Source organism: Pholcus phalangioides, unplaced genomic scaffold (genome assembly GCF_987345545.1).
Source record: "Pholcus phalangioides strain wild (caught in Gottingen) unplaced genomic scaffold, Ppha-v1.0 ptg000007l_1, whole genome shotgun sequence".
NCBI lineage: Eukaryota > Metazoa > Arthropoda > Arachnida > Araneae > Pholcidae > Pholcus > Pholcus phalangioides.
In genome coordinates this window covers 6,865,448-6,883,814 of record NW_028301600.1, presented here as the reverse complement: position 1 = coordinate 6,883,814, position 18,367 = coordinate 6,865,448, and the positions used below count along the sequence as shown (strand labels likewise).

At 33.8% G+C, this 18,367-nt stretch overlaps 1 protein-coding gene across 1 annotated transcript; it reads right to left on the bottom strand.

Moving 5' to 3' along the window:
- Positions 1–9,217: 9,217 nt before the first annotated feature.
- On the bottom strand, positions 9,218–17,992 carry LOC149084858 (uncharacterized). Its single transcript, XM_089233860.1, has 2 exons — positions 17,909–17,992; positions 9,218–10,103 (listed from the first exon to the last, which is right to left on the bottom strand). The coding sequence occupies exons 1-2, from the start codon at positions 17,918–17,920 to the stop codon at positions 9,345–9,347; spliced, it is 771 nt and encodes a 256-aa protein (XP_089089986.1). The 5' UTR covers positions 17,921–17,992; the 3' UTR covers positions 9,218–9,344.
- Positions 17,993–18,367: the final 375 nt, after the last annotated feature.

The window sequence follows — 18,367 nt, the reverse complement described above, 5'->3', positions numbered from 1 at the left end:
AGACACATCTAACGCTACAATTCACTAGACCGGTTATAATGTCAGTAGTGAAAATCGAAGGACGTTCATTGCTCGAAGCAGTTATGCGATGTGCGGCTTGCCGATGGAAAATGCGAAAAACATGGAAGACTATGGAGGAGGGGGAAGGGAAAAAAATTAAAGCTGATATTTCACGATTCCGAAGGCTTTCCTGAAACTCAAGTAATTTTCACATAATATAGCCTTCAAGTTTTTGAACATTTCACACGTGGCCTTCTTCCCATACTCACACGCAAAATGCCGACATCCATTCCTAACCTCGAAGCAACTGATGCAGTGTTCAATTTTCTTTTCTTAGTCCATCAGGGAGATGATAGTAATTGTGGTCAATGGTGACGGCTGATCGACATAATTACTCAACGTTAATAGCACTTGTGCACAGCATTTTGAGAGCTAGAAATATAACAATTTCAAGGCTAATCATATCAAGTAAAATACCGAAAGACTATTTCTTACATTTGCCATAAATTCGGCGACAAATTAATTGAACTAATTTGAATAAAGACGTTTTCCGATTCCTTTCTATCGTCCGTTTTATTACCTTACGATTAAGAAATGAAGGACCCAACCCTATAATCGAACTCGTTGTGATATCTTTTTGGCGACAATTTATAGATCATTTCGACATGGTATTAAAAGAATGATTATTACCTTTACTCGGAAATGAAACCAAAAGTTAAATATTAGGTACCAGAAAAGTTATATTTCATTAAGGGCACATCAAGGGCGAAAGTGTTTTCATCATTTAGACAAACAAATACGAGGAAAAATACAGTGATTTGATCGAATGAAATGGAAAAATTACATTAGACATATATCGGATGTTTCCACTCATCTTTAGCGTATTAAACAATTTATTGGAATCAGCAAAAATATTCTATATTTCGTTGCCCAATTTAAGAGATACACATAGCAACAAATAGAGCAGTGGTTCTTAACCGGGGGTACGAGATGGGAAAAAAATCCCAACACATGTTAACTTATTATTCAGGAAAATTGCAATGATGATTAGTTTCATTTTTCAGTTCTCAAAAAATATGAATCACACCGACATTTTAACAATTCATCTATTAACTAACGCTTCCAAAAATGTGTGACAGAAAATTTGTGTGGCAAAAGTTTCTTTTTTGATTAGGTGATCGCAATTATTTTCTATTTCGATTGAGGAAAAAATACGATTAATACCTAGAATATTTTTTGATTTCTTTACATTTTTACCTCATGTTATTAGCATGCTGCGCTTAGATTTGATACCGTTGTGAGCATGACTCAAGAAAGTTCAATTAAATGGTAAATGAATATTTATATATTAATGTTCCGGCTGGAATCGATAAGTAAAGAATTCATTGAATCTTTTTTCCAAATTTCGAAAACGTTGAAAAATAGAAACTTTTCGTTTAGTTACGTTTTTGAGTTAATTAAAAAAAAGCATAAGAAGCCAAAATTAAATATTAATTATAGCCGGAAAGGGAATCAAATAACTAAAAGAATTTATAAAAATTAATTAATTGATAATTAATGTAAAAACACTAATTAAAATTAATCATCACTAAGTTTTCTAACAGATAGAAAACGCATTATCCAAGGGGGTACGGCAAGATGAGTTATATTGCACTGTGGGTGTGGAATGGAAAAAAAGGTTAAGAACCACACTGAAATAGAGCAAAAAATAACATTTCACCTAATGAAAATAATTAACAGGTATATAAAAAAAGCAATGTAATGCAGTTTTATAACGTACGATATTTTTCATATTAAATTACACAATAAAAGAGAAATAATCTCAATTTTTTTTTCTATTAAATATCTTGTAATGGAGCTTTCATTCGCGATAGCTAGGTGTGACCTCATCTTTGTAGTATCATTGCTGATGGAAAGTGAAAGGAAGATAGCGAACGATTCAATAAAATTGGAAAAAATAAATAATAATAACTATCCACTATAATAAAACCAACATAATAAAAGGACTCGAATGAAAATACACAAAAATAAATAAATTAATGAACAAAAAGATCGTGACCCATTTTTCAAAGCCCTTGTGCAATACCTTCAACTGGTATATGTTTTGTATTTTTTAAATTCAAAATGGTTGTTAGTAATTTAATGACTTATTTATCTTTTTTTTTGTACAATACGACTGGATGTAGTTAAATTGATATAGAGCTAAGCATCATGCATTGCTGAATCGACCATGACATAATTGGTTATGGCTTATGCATCTGACTATGCACGAATGATAGTTTTGCTTCTTAACTCTTCTCAACTTGGTGCTGAATTAGTTTTGAACCCGAGGAGAAATTTAAGAAGTATGTTGAAATCTCTTATTGGAAAACTGTTATTTTTTTTAATAAAGGTAATGAAGGAGTTTCTTCATGTCTCGTAACCAATAGGCAAATATGAAATCGAATCAAAAATGTCATGTGCTAAGGAATATAAAATGAATTCGGTAGCCTACTTATAAAAAAACGGGAGTAAGAATGCAGTAAAATAATATACACAATAATTAAATTAAAATATATAATTATTATAAATCATTATAGCCCATCTAAATGTATTTTATGTTATATCTAAACAAATCGTATCCGATGCCAATTTATATATTATATAGTATAGTTGGGTATTTATACGTGTATGGGATTATTTTCAAATTTTTAGATATCGGCATTTATACTGAATTCTTCTTCCCTTTGTAACCTAAATTCTTGTACACTGGTGTCAACTTTGGAGAACAGAGACTGTCTGCTTCAGAAATTTAGTCATCTTGCCACTGTTTTCAGTCATCTTGTCACTGTTTTCAGTCGGTATGTTGCGAAAAATGTGATAAATCAATAATAAGCTTGATAATCTCGATAAGTTTGATAAATTTCACTATATTTATCACTTTTACCGGTGATTATGCATAGTACACAAGCGTCGTTGGTAAATTTTATGAATATTTGAAATTTATCGCTTTTACCGGTGATTATGCGTAATACTCTGATGTGAGAAATGAAAATAATAAATGAAATTTGTTAATGAATTTGATAAATATGAAAAAATTCCCAAATGTGTCTAGTGTGTTTGATAAATATAGTCGGAAACCGATATAACGAACTTCCATTCAATGAATTTCATGATTTAACTGTTTTTTTTTTGTTTTTTTTTGTATCCTGTCTCTGCGAATATTTGTGTCGATTGCAACCCCAATACAATGATTTTCCTCGATTTAACGAATAACAATATCGGCTCTACTGATTCATTAATCGGAGTTCATCACTCAGACTCTGGTTGACAAGCACGGTCATCTAAATAATAAATCTTATCACGACAAACGGAGCGATTTATTATATTTACCAATACGAAATGGCGATTGTGCATAAATAACCGAAAAATGTGATGCATTTAATACGATTTATCATGTTTACCAACGACGCTTGGGTATTATGCATAATCACCGGTAGAAGAGATAAATGAAGTGAAATTTATCAAACTTACCAAAATGACCGGCGGTTATGTAGAACCACCGGATTTCACATTTACCGCGTAACAGATACACAACAGAATCAAATCTCGAACTGCAAAAGTTCGAAGAGAAATGGACTTCACAAAAAAGCGCTTACCTCACCTTTTTCAATGCAGGATTGACCATTAAGAAAAATAAGCACAGGACATCGAGAGAAAAGGAGCACCGCAAAAAGTTATCAAATTATATTTTTTTGTTTATGTATAATTTTTTTCACAGTATCAACCATTCGGTAAAAAATCCTCAAAGATCATATTGGAAATGAAAGTATTTTGAAATTCCTCTTTGTGACGGAAGATGAGCCGCATATACTGACTTATTACCACATCAACAATGTTGAAATTACGAATCTACAGAAACTAATAATATTGCAAACTGTTAATTTTTGAACTTGCATTTGTCAAAAGACTTTTGAGCGCTCCTGTAACAAAGTGGTTGTACTGGTAGCGTTAAGGGATTTTTTTCAAAATGGCTAAGTTTTCACGTTAATGCTGTGTTTTTCAAATGAGGTGTCACAAAATTTCCATAAAGTAAGGTCAGGGCATTCTTAACAGTGTCATAAGCTCCAGAGGTTTAATCAGGTAAAGGCCTCGTACCCTCCAAAAATGACTAAAATCATTTATTATTATGTATTTCAATATTATTTATTATTATGTATTTCAATATTATTTATTATTATGTATTTCAATATTATTTATTATTATGTATTTCAATATTATTTATTATTATGTATTTCAATATTATTTATTATTATGTATTTCAATATTATTTATTATTATGTATTTCAATATTATTTATTATTATGTATTTCAATATTATTTATTATTATGTATTTCAATATTATTTATTATTATGTATTTCAATATTATTTATTATTATGTATTTCAATATTATTTATTATTATGTATTTCAATATTATTTATTATTATGTATTTCAATATTATTTATTATTATGTATTTCAATATTATTTATTATTATGTATTTCAATATTATTAATTATTATTACATTTTGAAAATTAAAAATATTTCTGGAAAAGTAATTAAAATATCGGAAGAAATACTTTTATATGTGTTACCAAATCATTTAAAATGCATTTTTGAAGGTTAGTAACTCAAAATCTCTCTGAGAAGATTCCTCAAAAAGTCGATCCTGTGTACGCTTTTGATGGGCCACCGGGCAAAGCGATTTTTCTGAGAAGATTTTTCCATCTAGCTAAAAATACATGACTTCCAATTTGCATACTTACTCTCGAAAATTGTAACCAGATATAATTGCCCCGAGGCTCTCTCGGCACTTTCCCGAGACGTGGCTGGGTGATCCCATGCGTCGAGAAGGCACCGAGTGAGCCAAGTTATACAGAATAAGGACTTGAACTCAAAACGTGTAGATCTGCGAGTATACCGATGTACGGATCATAAGTGAATCAACTGTGTAGTTTGACCCACCGTAGAAGCAAAAGAAATGCTACCAGATCTATTCGTAGATTGCAAACGAACTCGGAAAATATATCAGAAAGAGAAGGTACCCGATGATGGTGATTAACCAAAAATAATGAACTGCACTTGTGGATAATATTGTGGCCATGCTAAAGTTCAGTGCTTCCCCCTGAAGCCGGTTCGGGAAATTCTAAAACGCGGTCAATGGAAGAAAATGTTTTCGAATGTTTTTAAAAGACTAGAAGAAAATTTAAAAATCATAGGTCTGCCTCTTTGGAAACTATGAAAGGAAAAATTTCAAAACGTACATTTTGGCAAATTCAGAAATAGTGATTGCAATATTGATTTGCGTTTCTTTGGCTTGCTCAGTTTTAGCAAATAAGATGTAAAATTTATTAGAATTCTTAATTAAGAAAAGTATTTAATCAAGCAAAATTGCAATCCATAACATGCAAGAATGATGAAATTCTTGTCTGGATATTTTTAACCCCTTTTACGATCACGGGCGAAATATCTCGCCCAAACGCAGTTGTAACAAATTCATTCCAGTTCTCCCTCTTTTCCTTCCCTCTTTCCTTATCATCATAAAGTTTCATTGTAACCCTATGCACTGAAATTGTTTCTTTTTTTGTGTTCCCGTTCTTTCTTTACATCTGCTAAGTGATTTTAAGGGCCCCCCCCCCATAATATATCTTTCTCGGGGATAATCTTTCTACTATATACTGTATATGTAAGAGAGGAAAGAGAACACGTAGGGAAGGTGAAAGCGAAAGAGAAAAATCTATTGTAGGCCTGCTCTCTTACCTACTTATCTACTGTACTGTGTTTCCCCCCATTTCTTTGTTTTTCTTCCTCTCTTTCCTCCTCTTCTTCCCTTTTTTTAACGTACAAACAAGGCTACCAGATTTACCGCCGATAAAATAATAGCGGTCATCCAAATTTATTGCCAAAAGCCTGCACGTGAAAGGGTTATTTTTATAAAGAACATTTTTTGTAATTTTATTTTCGAAAATAAAGATAATAGAATTTATAATTAAAGATATTAATAAATTATTTTCATATACTGTATATTAAATTTTACACTGTTCAAGCAAGGAAAATCTTCAAAGTGATAAAACAAACTTCCATAGCACTGCGCTGTGAATGAGTAAATAATACAGGTAATGAAACCTATCATAGGCGTACGCAGAATTTTCTCGAGGGGAGTTTTTCAGATTTTTTTCCCCTTCTGAGGGGGTGAGGGGGGGGGTTACGTTTTTTCCTGTAAAATAACACTGTAATCTTGGCTCAAGGGGGGTTAGAACCCCAATCCCCCCTTTGCGTACGCCAATGAAATTATAATTGAGGAGCTTATTTTCAAAAGAGAACATTTCCACTGTTGCTACAGGTACAATAAGGGAGGGGTATAAGAATATTTAAATATTATTTTTCTTGATCAAAATTCAAGAGAGTTATCCACATTTGAATTGTTGAATTTTGGAAATGTTCCGTTTTGAAAGAAAATTAGGGGAAATGTTACCTTCTGATCAAAATTGAAGCTGGTTAAGTCTGAAATATTGGAAATTTCTACGCCACACCCGTTGATTCCAGAAAGTTTCAACTACCAAGTAAGGTACCCTCGTACCCTTACTTCTTTTTCGTGAATAACATAAAAAACACGATCATTCTACATTGGAACCTTCCATAACGGACACTCCCGTTAGCGAACACGTCCACCAACGGACACTATTTTGTGTTAAGTCGATAGGACTTCTATCATGTATTTTGCGTATCCATTAAAACGGGCACTCGTTATCCCACAAAATTTTCGGTCCCACGCGTGTTCGTTATCGAGAGGTTCTACTGTAGAATCAGACCGTTTTGAAAAAAAAATCCCTCAACCAGTGCCGTCTTAACGCACGGCCCGGGGGCCTCACAAAAATGAGAATCGGTTCAAATTTTCGAGAATTCGCCAGGTAGGGCCTCGGAAAAGTCACTTGGCCCAGAGGGACCATGATGCTCTTAAGACAGCCCTGACCTTAACGCTAATAGGACAACCACTTTGTTATAGTAGCGCTCAAAAGTCTTTTGACAAATGCAATAATGTTTGTAGCACCAACTCATTCGCATGCACTGCCCTGACCTCGACATATGTAAGGAAGATATTTATCGACACCTGCAGCTGAAATTTGTTTGTTTGGAGTTAATGAGCTTTTATTGTCTAATTTTTGTTTTTGGACGCATTGAAAGTGTATTGACAAATGTAGTTCAATCAAATATGGGAGTAATTCATTCTTATTTAATATAAATTTATAGTAGGATTTCGTAGAACTCATAATGAAAACTAAAATATGAAAAATATTCAGTGGATTTTTTTTCGGGAAAGTATAATTAAGGCTTTGAGTAAGAGGTGGATCCAAGCTCAAGTGGCAAGTAATTTTGGTATTTCAAGACAGTTCATGATTTTTAGAACCACGTTTAATTATCTCCGGAACATGTAAAAAAGAAATTTTCTTTCAATACAATCATAGAAGGTAGGATAAATCAACAGGTAGGATAAATAAAATAAGAATAAGAATGCAAGCAAAGAGGGTTCCTCGAAATGTCTGCTAGGCAAAAAATCTGATGAATTTAATTCGAAACACGAACAATGTGAGTGTATCCCTTTAGCTGATCATTATGGGCTTGTTTGGTTGTCTTCCCAAGCGAAAAAAAATTGTTATTACTTAATTATAGAAGAGCAAGGGAAAGAGAGAATTATACCAATCTTCCTATTGACAAGAGAAACAGTCCAAGGTACAAAAGGGTAATATGTGATACACATATGAGGTATTAGAGGTCCTTATAGATAATTTTAAGGTAAATTATAAGGTAATTATTATGGTATCATGGGCTCTTACTGTTAAACGCAAAGGTGAAAGTGGGGAATGCTTCTCTGCTAAAGATGTCGGTCCTTCTTTACCTTCTGAAAAAACACAAGAGACAGGTTTCGTTACAAAAATATATTTCATAACCACATGTCGTCCTTTACGACTTGACACACCGCTATTAATGATATTTCAGCATGACAATGAATGTAAATATTGCTCAAAAGTTGCTAGACATTACTTGAAAAGGCAACAAAATGGGATTTTTATGGGTGGTGAAGTCACAGCCCTGAGCCGCTGTGGCGGTCGAGTGGTCATAGTGACGGATTCGCATTTCGAGGATCCGGGTTCGAACTCCACCGGCGCCACAGTGGTGGTCGGCTGAAGTTGGTTTTCTGTGGTTCCCAACTTCAAGGCGCGAATGTGAGCCGATCTCCCCGTTAAAAAGTCTCGCCACAGAGAGCAAGAGGCCTACAGCATTACAAATATTCAATCATTACACTTCACTCACAATTCTCACAATTGGAAGTATAGATGGCAGCACTGAAATATCAGACACAACACCAGCTACACACTCAGACTGTTAGGTGCACTCACTTTGTTCCAGACTCTGCCACGAACGCTGAACTGGAAGAGATCTCGGCAACGGGATAAGCCCAATGGCGGAGCCCCTGGCGTTCATTCAGTCACAGCCCTGACTTGATCACCATCAAGCATTTATGAATTGAAATGAATGGAAAAAAAAATAACCACTGACCATAGGAAAAATTCAGTCCATACCAAAACATGGCAAGTAGTTATACGATGTAAACTGCTTCAAAGTGTTGACATATTCTGCTTTGCTATGGTGGTCAATACATGACTGATTTGATTATTTAGTCGTTTTTTGCTTTCTTGTTTGTGTCAAAAGACTTTTGAACCAAGAAAAAAGTAAAATTTTTTTTCTCAATTTAAAATGTTTAAATACGGAATTTTTTATTCATAATAGTTTGTAATGATTCTCAGTGTTTATTTTTCATAGGATAGATTTCATGAAAAAACTCAAATACCAATTTTGATGACACATTCATGGTTGTCAAAAGACTTGAGTGCTACTGTACCCTTTGGAATGAAAAATACCGAAATAAATGAACAAGGTGGATGTGTTCCCTTTTGATAGAAACGATCCACTTTACATTGTAGTTTCTACCAAAAACATTCCCGTTTGAATAAACCCTGTTGCATAATCTGACAGAGCTCTTCCTAAAGATTCAGAAACCGTTGAAAAGTGCATTTCGAAAAAAAGTGGACATGCGGTCTTTTGTGAAAATAAGCTCCTCAATTAAGTTATATAGAATGATAAAGAAGCGCTAGGAAATAATTACAGATAGCAATCAAATATATCATATTAGACGAGTCTTTTAATTATTTATTCAATTCACATACTGTATTTAAAACATTTTGAATAATGAAATATTACGGGAACATGTATATATATAATCCGTAACTCAGTTTCATTTGTTATCAGAGGTTCCTCTAACTAAATTTTAGTAGAATTTTTTTCGATCGTTTTCGATAATTTTTCCAACGTAGGTTTTGAGGGTTTAATAGACGCATTTATCGTTTGTCCCGTTTTCAGAAACTCTTTCTTATTTGTGACGTCGTGAAATGAAAATGGATATAAGCCAAGATTCAGCCAAATTATATCATGCTTTTCGGGGTCGATAGCTACCATGAATGGTTTAATGACCGGATATGAACTTTCACGATTCTTTCTGAAGTCATCATCTTCTGCGACGGGAAAAATATGGAAAGGGTTTATTCCGACGTCAGATATTTGAGGATATGTAGGGGATATGTATTCTTTTGGTATCTCCCCTGATTTAGTTTTAAACTTTCGGTCTTTCTTTGCATTAGGGAACGTGAAAGACTTCTCAACGTTTATGTGTCTTACACCATCTACTTCATCTTTCTTTGGTGGTGGATCGAAAGGATGCGAAGGAAATTTGCGTTCTTTTTTGACGATCGACGGTCTAATGCCAAATGAATCTGTCCCGAGCCATGTTTCTGCAACGTGACTCACTCGTCCACTTTCTAATTCGTCATCGTCGTCATTTTCGTAGACATAATCGTCGTCTTCTTTAGAATTCTCCTCTTCCGAATCTTGAGGCGGCTGTTCCCAAGTTTTGCGTATGGTGTACTTGCTCGGTTCACCAGCAGTAATATCCACAATCGTTTTTTTCGTAGTGGTAGGGATCGATGAGACGGCATTGATGAAACACAATATGGTGACGACCAGCTGTAAAAAAAAACCACAACATATTGTAGATTAAACATTATGAAATACATTTTTGAGTCAATTTAATGATTTTAAGGGGTCTCATACCTTTCAACATAGTGAAAAACTATGCTCTGATAGAAATATCATTAAAAATACTACGTAACTATTGATTTATTTCAAATTTTTTTGCACATAATTTTGATTATATACACTAGTTTATGTCAGTATAAAGTTTTATATATCTCTAGTACCCTATTTTGCAAAAAAATTTATTAGAAACAGTAAACTGTTTTGATAAAACAGCACATCAATGTAATTGAATAAAAATTGATTCAAAATAAAGGACACTGTTCAGTTCGTGAAATGTAGCAATAGATTGAGGTTTCATTGGCTCTTTCTTATTTAAAATTGAATTTTAAATTTAATTTTTCAAAATTTAAAATTTGAAATTTAATTTTAAATAAGATTGAGTCAATGCAATCTCAATCTTTTGCTTCATTTCACGAACTAAGCAGTTTCCTTTATTTTGAATCAATTTTTATTCAATTATATTGATGTCATGCTATTTTATCATGCACGCAAGCTGTTTTTAATGCTTTTTTTTTTAATTTGTGAAAACTTTGATATTAGAGACATGTAAAACTTTATACTGACATGGGATAGCATATACAATCAAATATATGTGGAAAAAAATTTGAAATAAATCAATGTAGGTGTAAGTAGTATTTTTAATATTTCTACTAGAGGATAGTTTTTCAACATGTTAAAAGGTATGGGACCCCTTAAACAAATCCTCATGCCGTGGAGTAGAAATAATCAGAATTGTCAATCTCAATATTTTAATTATGATTATAATAATCACAAATATATCAGACACATGATTGCCACCTTTTCTGGTACTCTGATATTGAATGGAAATATTTTGGCATTTGAAAAACAATTTTAAATAAGTTTATTAATGAAAATCAGAAACTAATTTTTAATCGAGGATGATGTCGCTCTCCGCTATCCATTCGTAGGTTTTTAACAGCTAGTTGATGCGAAGATATATTTAGGAAAGAGAGAAAATTGAATTGTTTATGCGGGAATTCGAACCCACGTCCTCTCACTTGCCGTGTGAGCGCAATAGACAACTAGACTACACAGGCAACGAATATCTCGATCTTTCGTTCATCGTTGTGTGTGTAGTCTAGTGGCCTAGGGCACTCACCCGGCAAGTGAGAGGACGTGGGTTCGATTCTCCACATAGGCAGTTGAATTTTCTCTCTTTCCTAAATATATCTTCGCGTTAGCCAGCTGTTAAAAACCTTCGCAATTTTTAACCCCTAAATTCTCAATTTTTTTTTCCCGCGCTGAAAGTATTGTTTCACAGTTAAGGAAGCGTATAGGAAGCCGGGTAAAATATTAAAAAATATATATTTTGAATTATGTTGGTTATACAGGGCCTTACTGAGATCTTATTGAGGCACATCTGCGCATATATTGCTATATTTCTCACGGACATTGTTTTGCTTTCTATATTAAAAAATTTTAAATTTTGCTGAAATATAAAAAAGAACACTGCTTTTATTTAAAAGACATTCAGTTTATATATATACTTATGCATTCTGACCCTTTGGAAAGATTTTATTCGCAATATACATTCCTGTCATTTCGGCTTTATCCACTTTTTGTTTTAAGACTTCAGTTTATCTGGCAACTGCACGGGTTTGCTTCTACAACAATTTTAAAAGTAGTTCTGTGAAAGTATTTCAAAAACTTTTGTGGAGAATCCAACTCCAGCATTTCTTCAGGTAAAGTTTAAAAATTCTTTGAAAAATATGAATTAATCTTTATCAAACGTTGCATTCTTCAGCTAACATTGAACATTTTTACTTGCATGACGTTCTCTAGAGCAGAGCTTTTCGATTGGCACAAACTCATGAACCCCTTGGTCAAACACAAAGGGTACAAAAGACTCTCTACACTATATGCCGCTGTGGTGGTCGAGTGGTTATAGTGACGGACTCGCGATGCGAGGATCCGGGTTCGAACCCCACAGTGGTGGTCGGCTGAAGTTGGTTTTCTGTGGTTCCCAACTTCAAGGCGCAAATGCGAGCCGATCTCCCCGTTAAAAAGTCTCGCCACAGAGAGCAACAGTCCTACAACGATAAATCATTCAATCATAATACTTCACTCATAGTTAGAAAAACTGGTGGCAGATGGCAGCACTACACATAACAAGCATTACAGAGAAACAAAAAACTTCACGTCAGGTTTCACTACACGTACACGCACATTCCCGCATATACCGATTCGTTGGGGGTTCCGCGGGGGGGCTGTGGGCGGGGTGCATGTGTGGTGTAGCAGTGTAGCAGTAGTAGGTAGGGCTCGGGGATGCATGATGTTCTTAAGTCAGCCACCTCGTTGGGCAATTTGCCTGTTGTGGCGTTGTATTTGTATTGTATTGTATTGTATATTATAGTCACTCGTATTGTCATTCTAATCACCCTTTTTGTTCTGAAACACATGTCATGGACATCCCAGGATTTGAGGACCATCTTTTGGAAACCAGTGTTGTAGAGTTGTCTTGAAGATTCACGGAGTTAAAGTACTTCCTTCGTCAAAATCCTGGATTTACAGGATTTCAAATAGACACTGTATGTCAGAGTGTTTTCTGATTTTTTTCGAACATCGATATCCTCAGAAACATTGAGTTGCTGGTAAATGGAATGGACTTTCCTGTTCAGAAAGTGAAGAGTTAGTATGACTGATTCAGTCTACTGTGTAATCTTCATATGACGAAATATACCGTATCCATCAGTTTTTCCTCTCACGATCCTTTTTACACTCTAAAAGTATATTTTTATTACAATTTCTTGCCTATATTGTACAAGGAGGACAAAAAATGCATGCTGCAGGGCCGTAACTAGGATTCAGGGTCATTTTTGTTAGGGTGGAAAACCTAATTTTTCCGCCCCCTCCACTGTAAAAGTCGATTTTGTGACAAGTTTTTTTATGTTTCCCCTAAAATTTGCTGCACTCTCAAGATTGCCACACATGAGAAGTGCCAACCTACTTGCCCCTCTTTTTAGTTGTGACCCTGTGTTCTGTGCTTCAATAACGCTTATACGAGAGAATAGAATCGCTTATAAAAACAGTGATGAATACATGCTCAAACATGCACTTTTGCACATATGCAAAGCTTCAAAAATCGCACGTAAAATAAATGTATTGAAGTAATATTACTTTCTAAATATATATAACTACCGTAATTTCACAAACTATGGTCCAAAATAACACCATTTTCTAGATTAATCATCATCATCATATCAGCAAAATTATCATTTTTTGCTGATATTGCCTGTGTAGGAAGATCAAGCATTAATGTTAACCACTTTTTTTATTCTTTGTGTAGCTCAAATATAGATTTTTTAAAAATTAAATTTTGGACCATAGTTGTGTTGCGAGGTCCCAACTATAGACCATCAAATATTTTATGTTATAAATTGCTTACGAGCCATAGTTGAGAGAATGTACTACAGCTATATCATACATCCATCTTTATCCCCTTTGCTAGAAGAAGATGAAGGGGATTTTCTAAATTCAACCCCTGGGGGGGGAGGTCAAAAAGAGGGTGCTCAGAGAAATCACACCGAGCCAAAACCACTGAAGCTATCATCATGAAATTTGGTCAGAAGTTTCGTTTCATGACGTAAAGACTAACTATAAAGGATTTTCTCGAAATCCAACAGCTGGGGGGGGGGGGTTTCAATAGTGGGGTGGTCGTATGGAGAAATCAGCCGAGCAGAAAACGTTGAAGCCGAAATACAACCCCCCTAAGAGGGGGGTAGTTCAAAGGTTGTATGCAGCAATCATCGCTGAAGCCATAAATATGAAATTTAGTCAATAATATATTTTATAAAGTAGATACCCACTAAGACGGGGTTTCTGAAAATTGATCCCACAAGGGGGTCATGAGGGATTCAAATGTTACATGGGGAATCATCGACGAGTAATTTTCAGATTACCAAATCCACGCGAGCGAAGCGCTTCGGGTAACAGCTTGTGGTCCATAGAAATGGGTGGACCATAGTTGAGAGCATTGTACAATTCTCTATTATTTTTCCTAAAAATATTTTCATACCCACGAAACGGTAAAAATGTTTATTAAACATATATAAGTACTAAATTACCTGTAATACAGAACATTAATAGCGCAGAACAGCTTGTTGTAGTAACTTGTAGCTGAGAAAGTTTTCAGCTAGCAATATAACGTGAAAAACATAACCCCCAACTAAGAGCTGATTCGCGGGAAAGTATCAGAGAGAGAGGGCGTCTTAACCATATCTCCATATTACACTATCTATGCTCTTTGCTTTAGTAATTAAATAGTCCATTAGATATTGTTAGCATTTCGATTATCGATTTTTTAGTGAGCACGGATGTTTGGACCGTAATTGTGTGAAATTACGGTACCTTCTTTGTGATTCAAACTGCAGTTAAAAAAATCCAGATTGCATATTTCAAAGTAAAAACCAAATAAAATGCAAACAAAAGATTAAAAATTAGTGGAATCACAGCCACATATGTTCTGCATTAAACAAAGAGTTGTTGTCGTGTTAATTGTGACATCTTACCAGCAAATTTAGAATGCAAAATGGGTAGAATATGACTTCACCTTATATGCAAAGGTGATTTTAATTTTTATCTTCAAACATGCTGCAGTAATAAGTGTTTAATAATGTGCAGTAATAGGGTTTGATATATATAAATGCAAAGCTACGCATTTATGGGTTAATAAGAATGAACCTCTACAAAAAAAAAGAAAACAACAACAAAGTATTTGTTTGGCATAAAAAAGTAATAACAATAGAAGTGTTGCCTATCCAAGAATAAAACGCAATCATATGTAAGGGGCCGTTCAAGTATTACGTCATCATCGATGGGGGGGGAGGGGGTTTCCGATTTGCTGACTTCTGATGACAAGGGGGGAGGGGGGGGTTGATAATGCTTACGTCATCAACCACCCTTTATAAAAATATGAGTTTGATTCAGAGCGGCAGAGTTGATGACGAAATTTTGCTGACAAGGGGGGGAGGGGGTCAAAAATGGCTAAAAATTTGCTTACGTAATACTTGAACGGCCCCTAATTCACTAAGTGCTCCCCGTTTCAAATTGCGTTACATTTTATGCGAATTATGTAAAATTTACTTAATGAGTTTAATTAGTTTAAAAAATAATACTACATTGCGATGTGAAATCAAAATGAAAACATATTTGTTATTAAATGGAATGAAAATATATACTCTCTCTTTATATATACACATCATTTTATAAAATGTACCAAATATTTATAGCTGTGACGCTACGGTTATCGATCCATGCACTATTCAACGACATTAGATATCAAGATAGTGGAGCATAGATGTCATTATTCTGGTGTAATCACATATTTGCATACTATTACTACATATACTGCAATATGGACACACACACCTCACCCATATTCCTCTGCGGAACTTCTAACGAATTGGTGCATGGTGGAATGTGAATGTACGTATTGTGTACCTAACGTGAAGTTTGTTTTTGACGCCATGATTGTTATGTTGTTTATTGTTTAGTGCTGTCATCTGCCATCAATTTTTCTAACTATGAGTGAAGTGTAATGATTGAATAATTCTAGCGTTGTACATCTATTGCTCTCTGTGGTGAGACTTTTTAATAGGGAGATCGACTCGCATTCACATTTGCATACTGTATGGTCATAGTTGAAAAGGTCATGAGAATTTTTACTGCGAAGTCGACCTTACAAAAACCTTCATAAAACGAAAAGCATATACAGACTTGTATGTGGGGACGCATTAACATACTAGGGCAAACGTATTGATTGTGTTGTATATTCTATTCTAATCAAGTTCCTTCAATTCATCACTTTATATACGTTCTTTATACATTTATACGTATATTTTAGATCTTACACAAGGCTATTTTGAAAACTATCTTCCCAGTAATAAACGTTGAAGCAATCAGAATAAAACAGGTATGTTTCAAAACTATCGTCAATAATGGCTATAAACTTCGGTCGTTAACAATCGTTATTATTATTATTTTTTTTTTTTGGTTACTGTTTCATTTCCTTACGAGGAGCAGTTGACGCGTACTGAAAGCGGTTTATCACCAGCTTTCGCAACTCTATAAAATAGATAATACATAAAACAAAAATAATAAAATAGCAAAGAGAAAATGAATGAATTCTATTGAATATTGGAAAAAAAAATCAAACTAATATGAACAATTTTATTGATTTGTAACAAACGAAAGTCAGCATTCAATTCTGATTTAGATTTTCTAATAGATTACCACTTGAAAAAACATTTTCTGTCTGTGACCTTTACTAGAAATCAAAATAATATGCGCTACGGAAAGTACCTCACTAAAGTAGTACTATGATAGTCAAATAAATGTATCTAACTATCTTACGTGACCTTTTATGAATGCACCAGAAAAGAAGTTAAACGAATATTATTTTATTAATGCAAAGCTAGAAAAATTCATTTTTTGGTTTGCAGATTTGAGAAAAATTACGGAACTTTTTTCACACACACACAAAATTCGCATTTAACCTATTCAAATCTGAGCCAAAACTAACCACTAATTTTTTTTTTCTATTGATTTATGTTTATTGTCTAAATGCCCATTAAAAGAAGAAAAAAATTAATTAATTAAATAATTAATTTGGTCTAATTTTTATTAAGACCATTTGAGTATGGTACCCTGACGCATACCTCAAGTCTTCACTTGAAAAAAGAATCATTATAAAACCATTAAAAACTGCTAAAAGTGAAGGTACACATATGTGTACTTCTGGAGCGAAGAGGTTATCCCTCGAGTGCACGGACTGGATCTGTGAGACTCATATACCATGCTCTCATTTATTGACAGGTGGCAGGAATAATTTTCTTGATTTATCACAATTTTCTATTTAAACTCGTATAACTACTGTGCCAACTTTGGGCGTGTGGGGGTGACTAGTTTTTTATTTCCGGAACTGTTGAACGATTTATCTGTATTTGGGTCTGTGAGAACCAACCCGTGCAGTCAAGCAATTTTTTTTCAATGTTAATTTATCATTGAGTTTCTTCTTTAGTATGAATTATGTTATGAGTAATCCACAGAACTGTTAATTTGAAATGGTTAATTACATTCATTTTATGTTCATATTGTAGCTAAAATGATGTAATAATAAATGTGTCAAAATACTTAAAAAAGAAAGTGTGATAGTTTATATAATATATAATTCAGTATGGGTCTGTGAGACCCATACCGTGCACTAACAGAACATTTTCTCACCCGTGCACTCTAGGGTTAATATATTCGTCATGTTGTGTAAACCTATCAGATTTTTGTCAATTGCCATAAATGTTATTTATAGTTATAAATATGTAATATGTGCGACATTGATGTACCAAAAATTTGGTTTTAATAAGATGATAAATCCCTATAGTTTCATTCAATTTACAAGACTTTTATTTCATGAATGCGTTACAACAGTAAATCGATTTTCTGTGCTATCTATAAAGGAGAAATAACTCAACCTTATTCACAAATGACTATAAACTACCAGATTAAAGGGAAAAAATTACACGAAGCAACGATCAGAACAAAAGAGGCTCGAAAGGAAAGATTAGCCAAACTTTATTTCTAATAAATCGTTAGCTGATGATGTTAGTATAATTGCAATTAATAATTAAAAATGTGATGAAGATGTGACAAAAACTTGTAAGATTTTTTTGAGCTGGGACAAAATTATATAATTCGATATACATGTATTATGTACTCACCACGTAAATCATGATCGAAGATGATGAATCTGATCTTCGTTGTCTGATGAACCTAGAAATCGTATATATTCACTTCACTCAACACTTTTATTTATAACAATCGGTAGAAGGGAAATCCTATTTTTCATGGTCAATCGTAAATTACCGGAGATTTCTTGAAGCGTAAAGAGAAAGATCATTCAAATCCTTTTTCAGGATACTTACTTTCTATGATTTTTCTTTCCGTTAAGCTACAAAACCATAAAACTTAATCCTTTATTACTTAAGAAAAAAAAAACCAACGCCTCACATTAGTCACAACTTCCTGAGAGAGATCAGTTTTAAGAAGAAAATTGCCTCCCTAATACATTGTAATAACAAATCATTGCTCATGTGCAAGTAATTATCATCCAGGATATTCAATCATATTTATCGGTTAACATTGAAGAATATATCTTTTCTTTATCAAACTTTTTATAC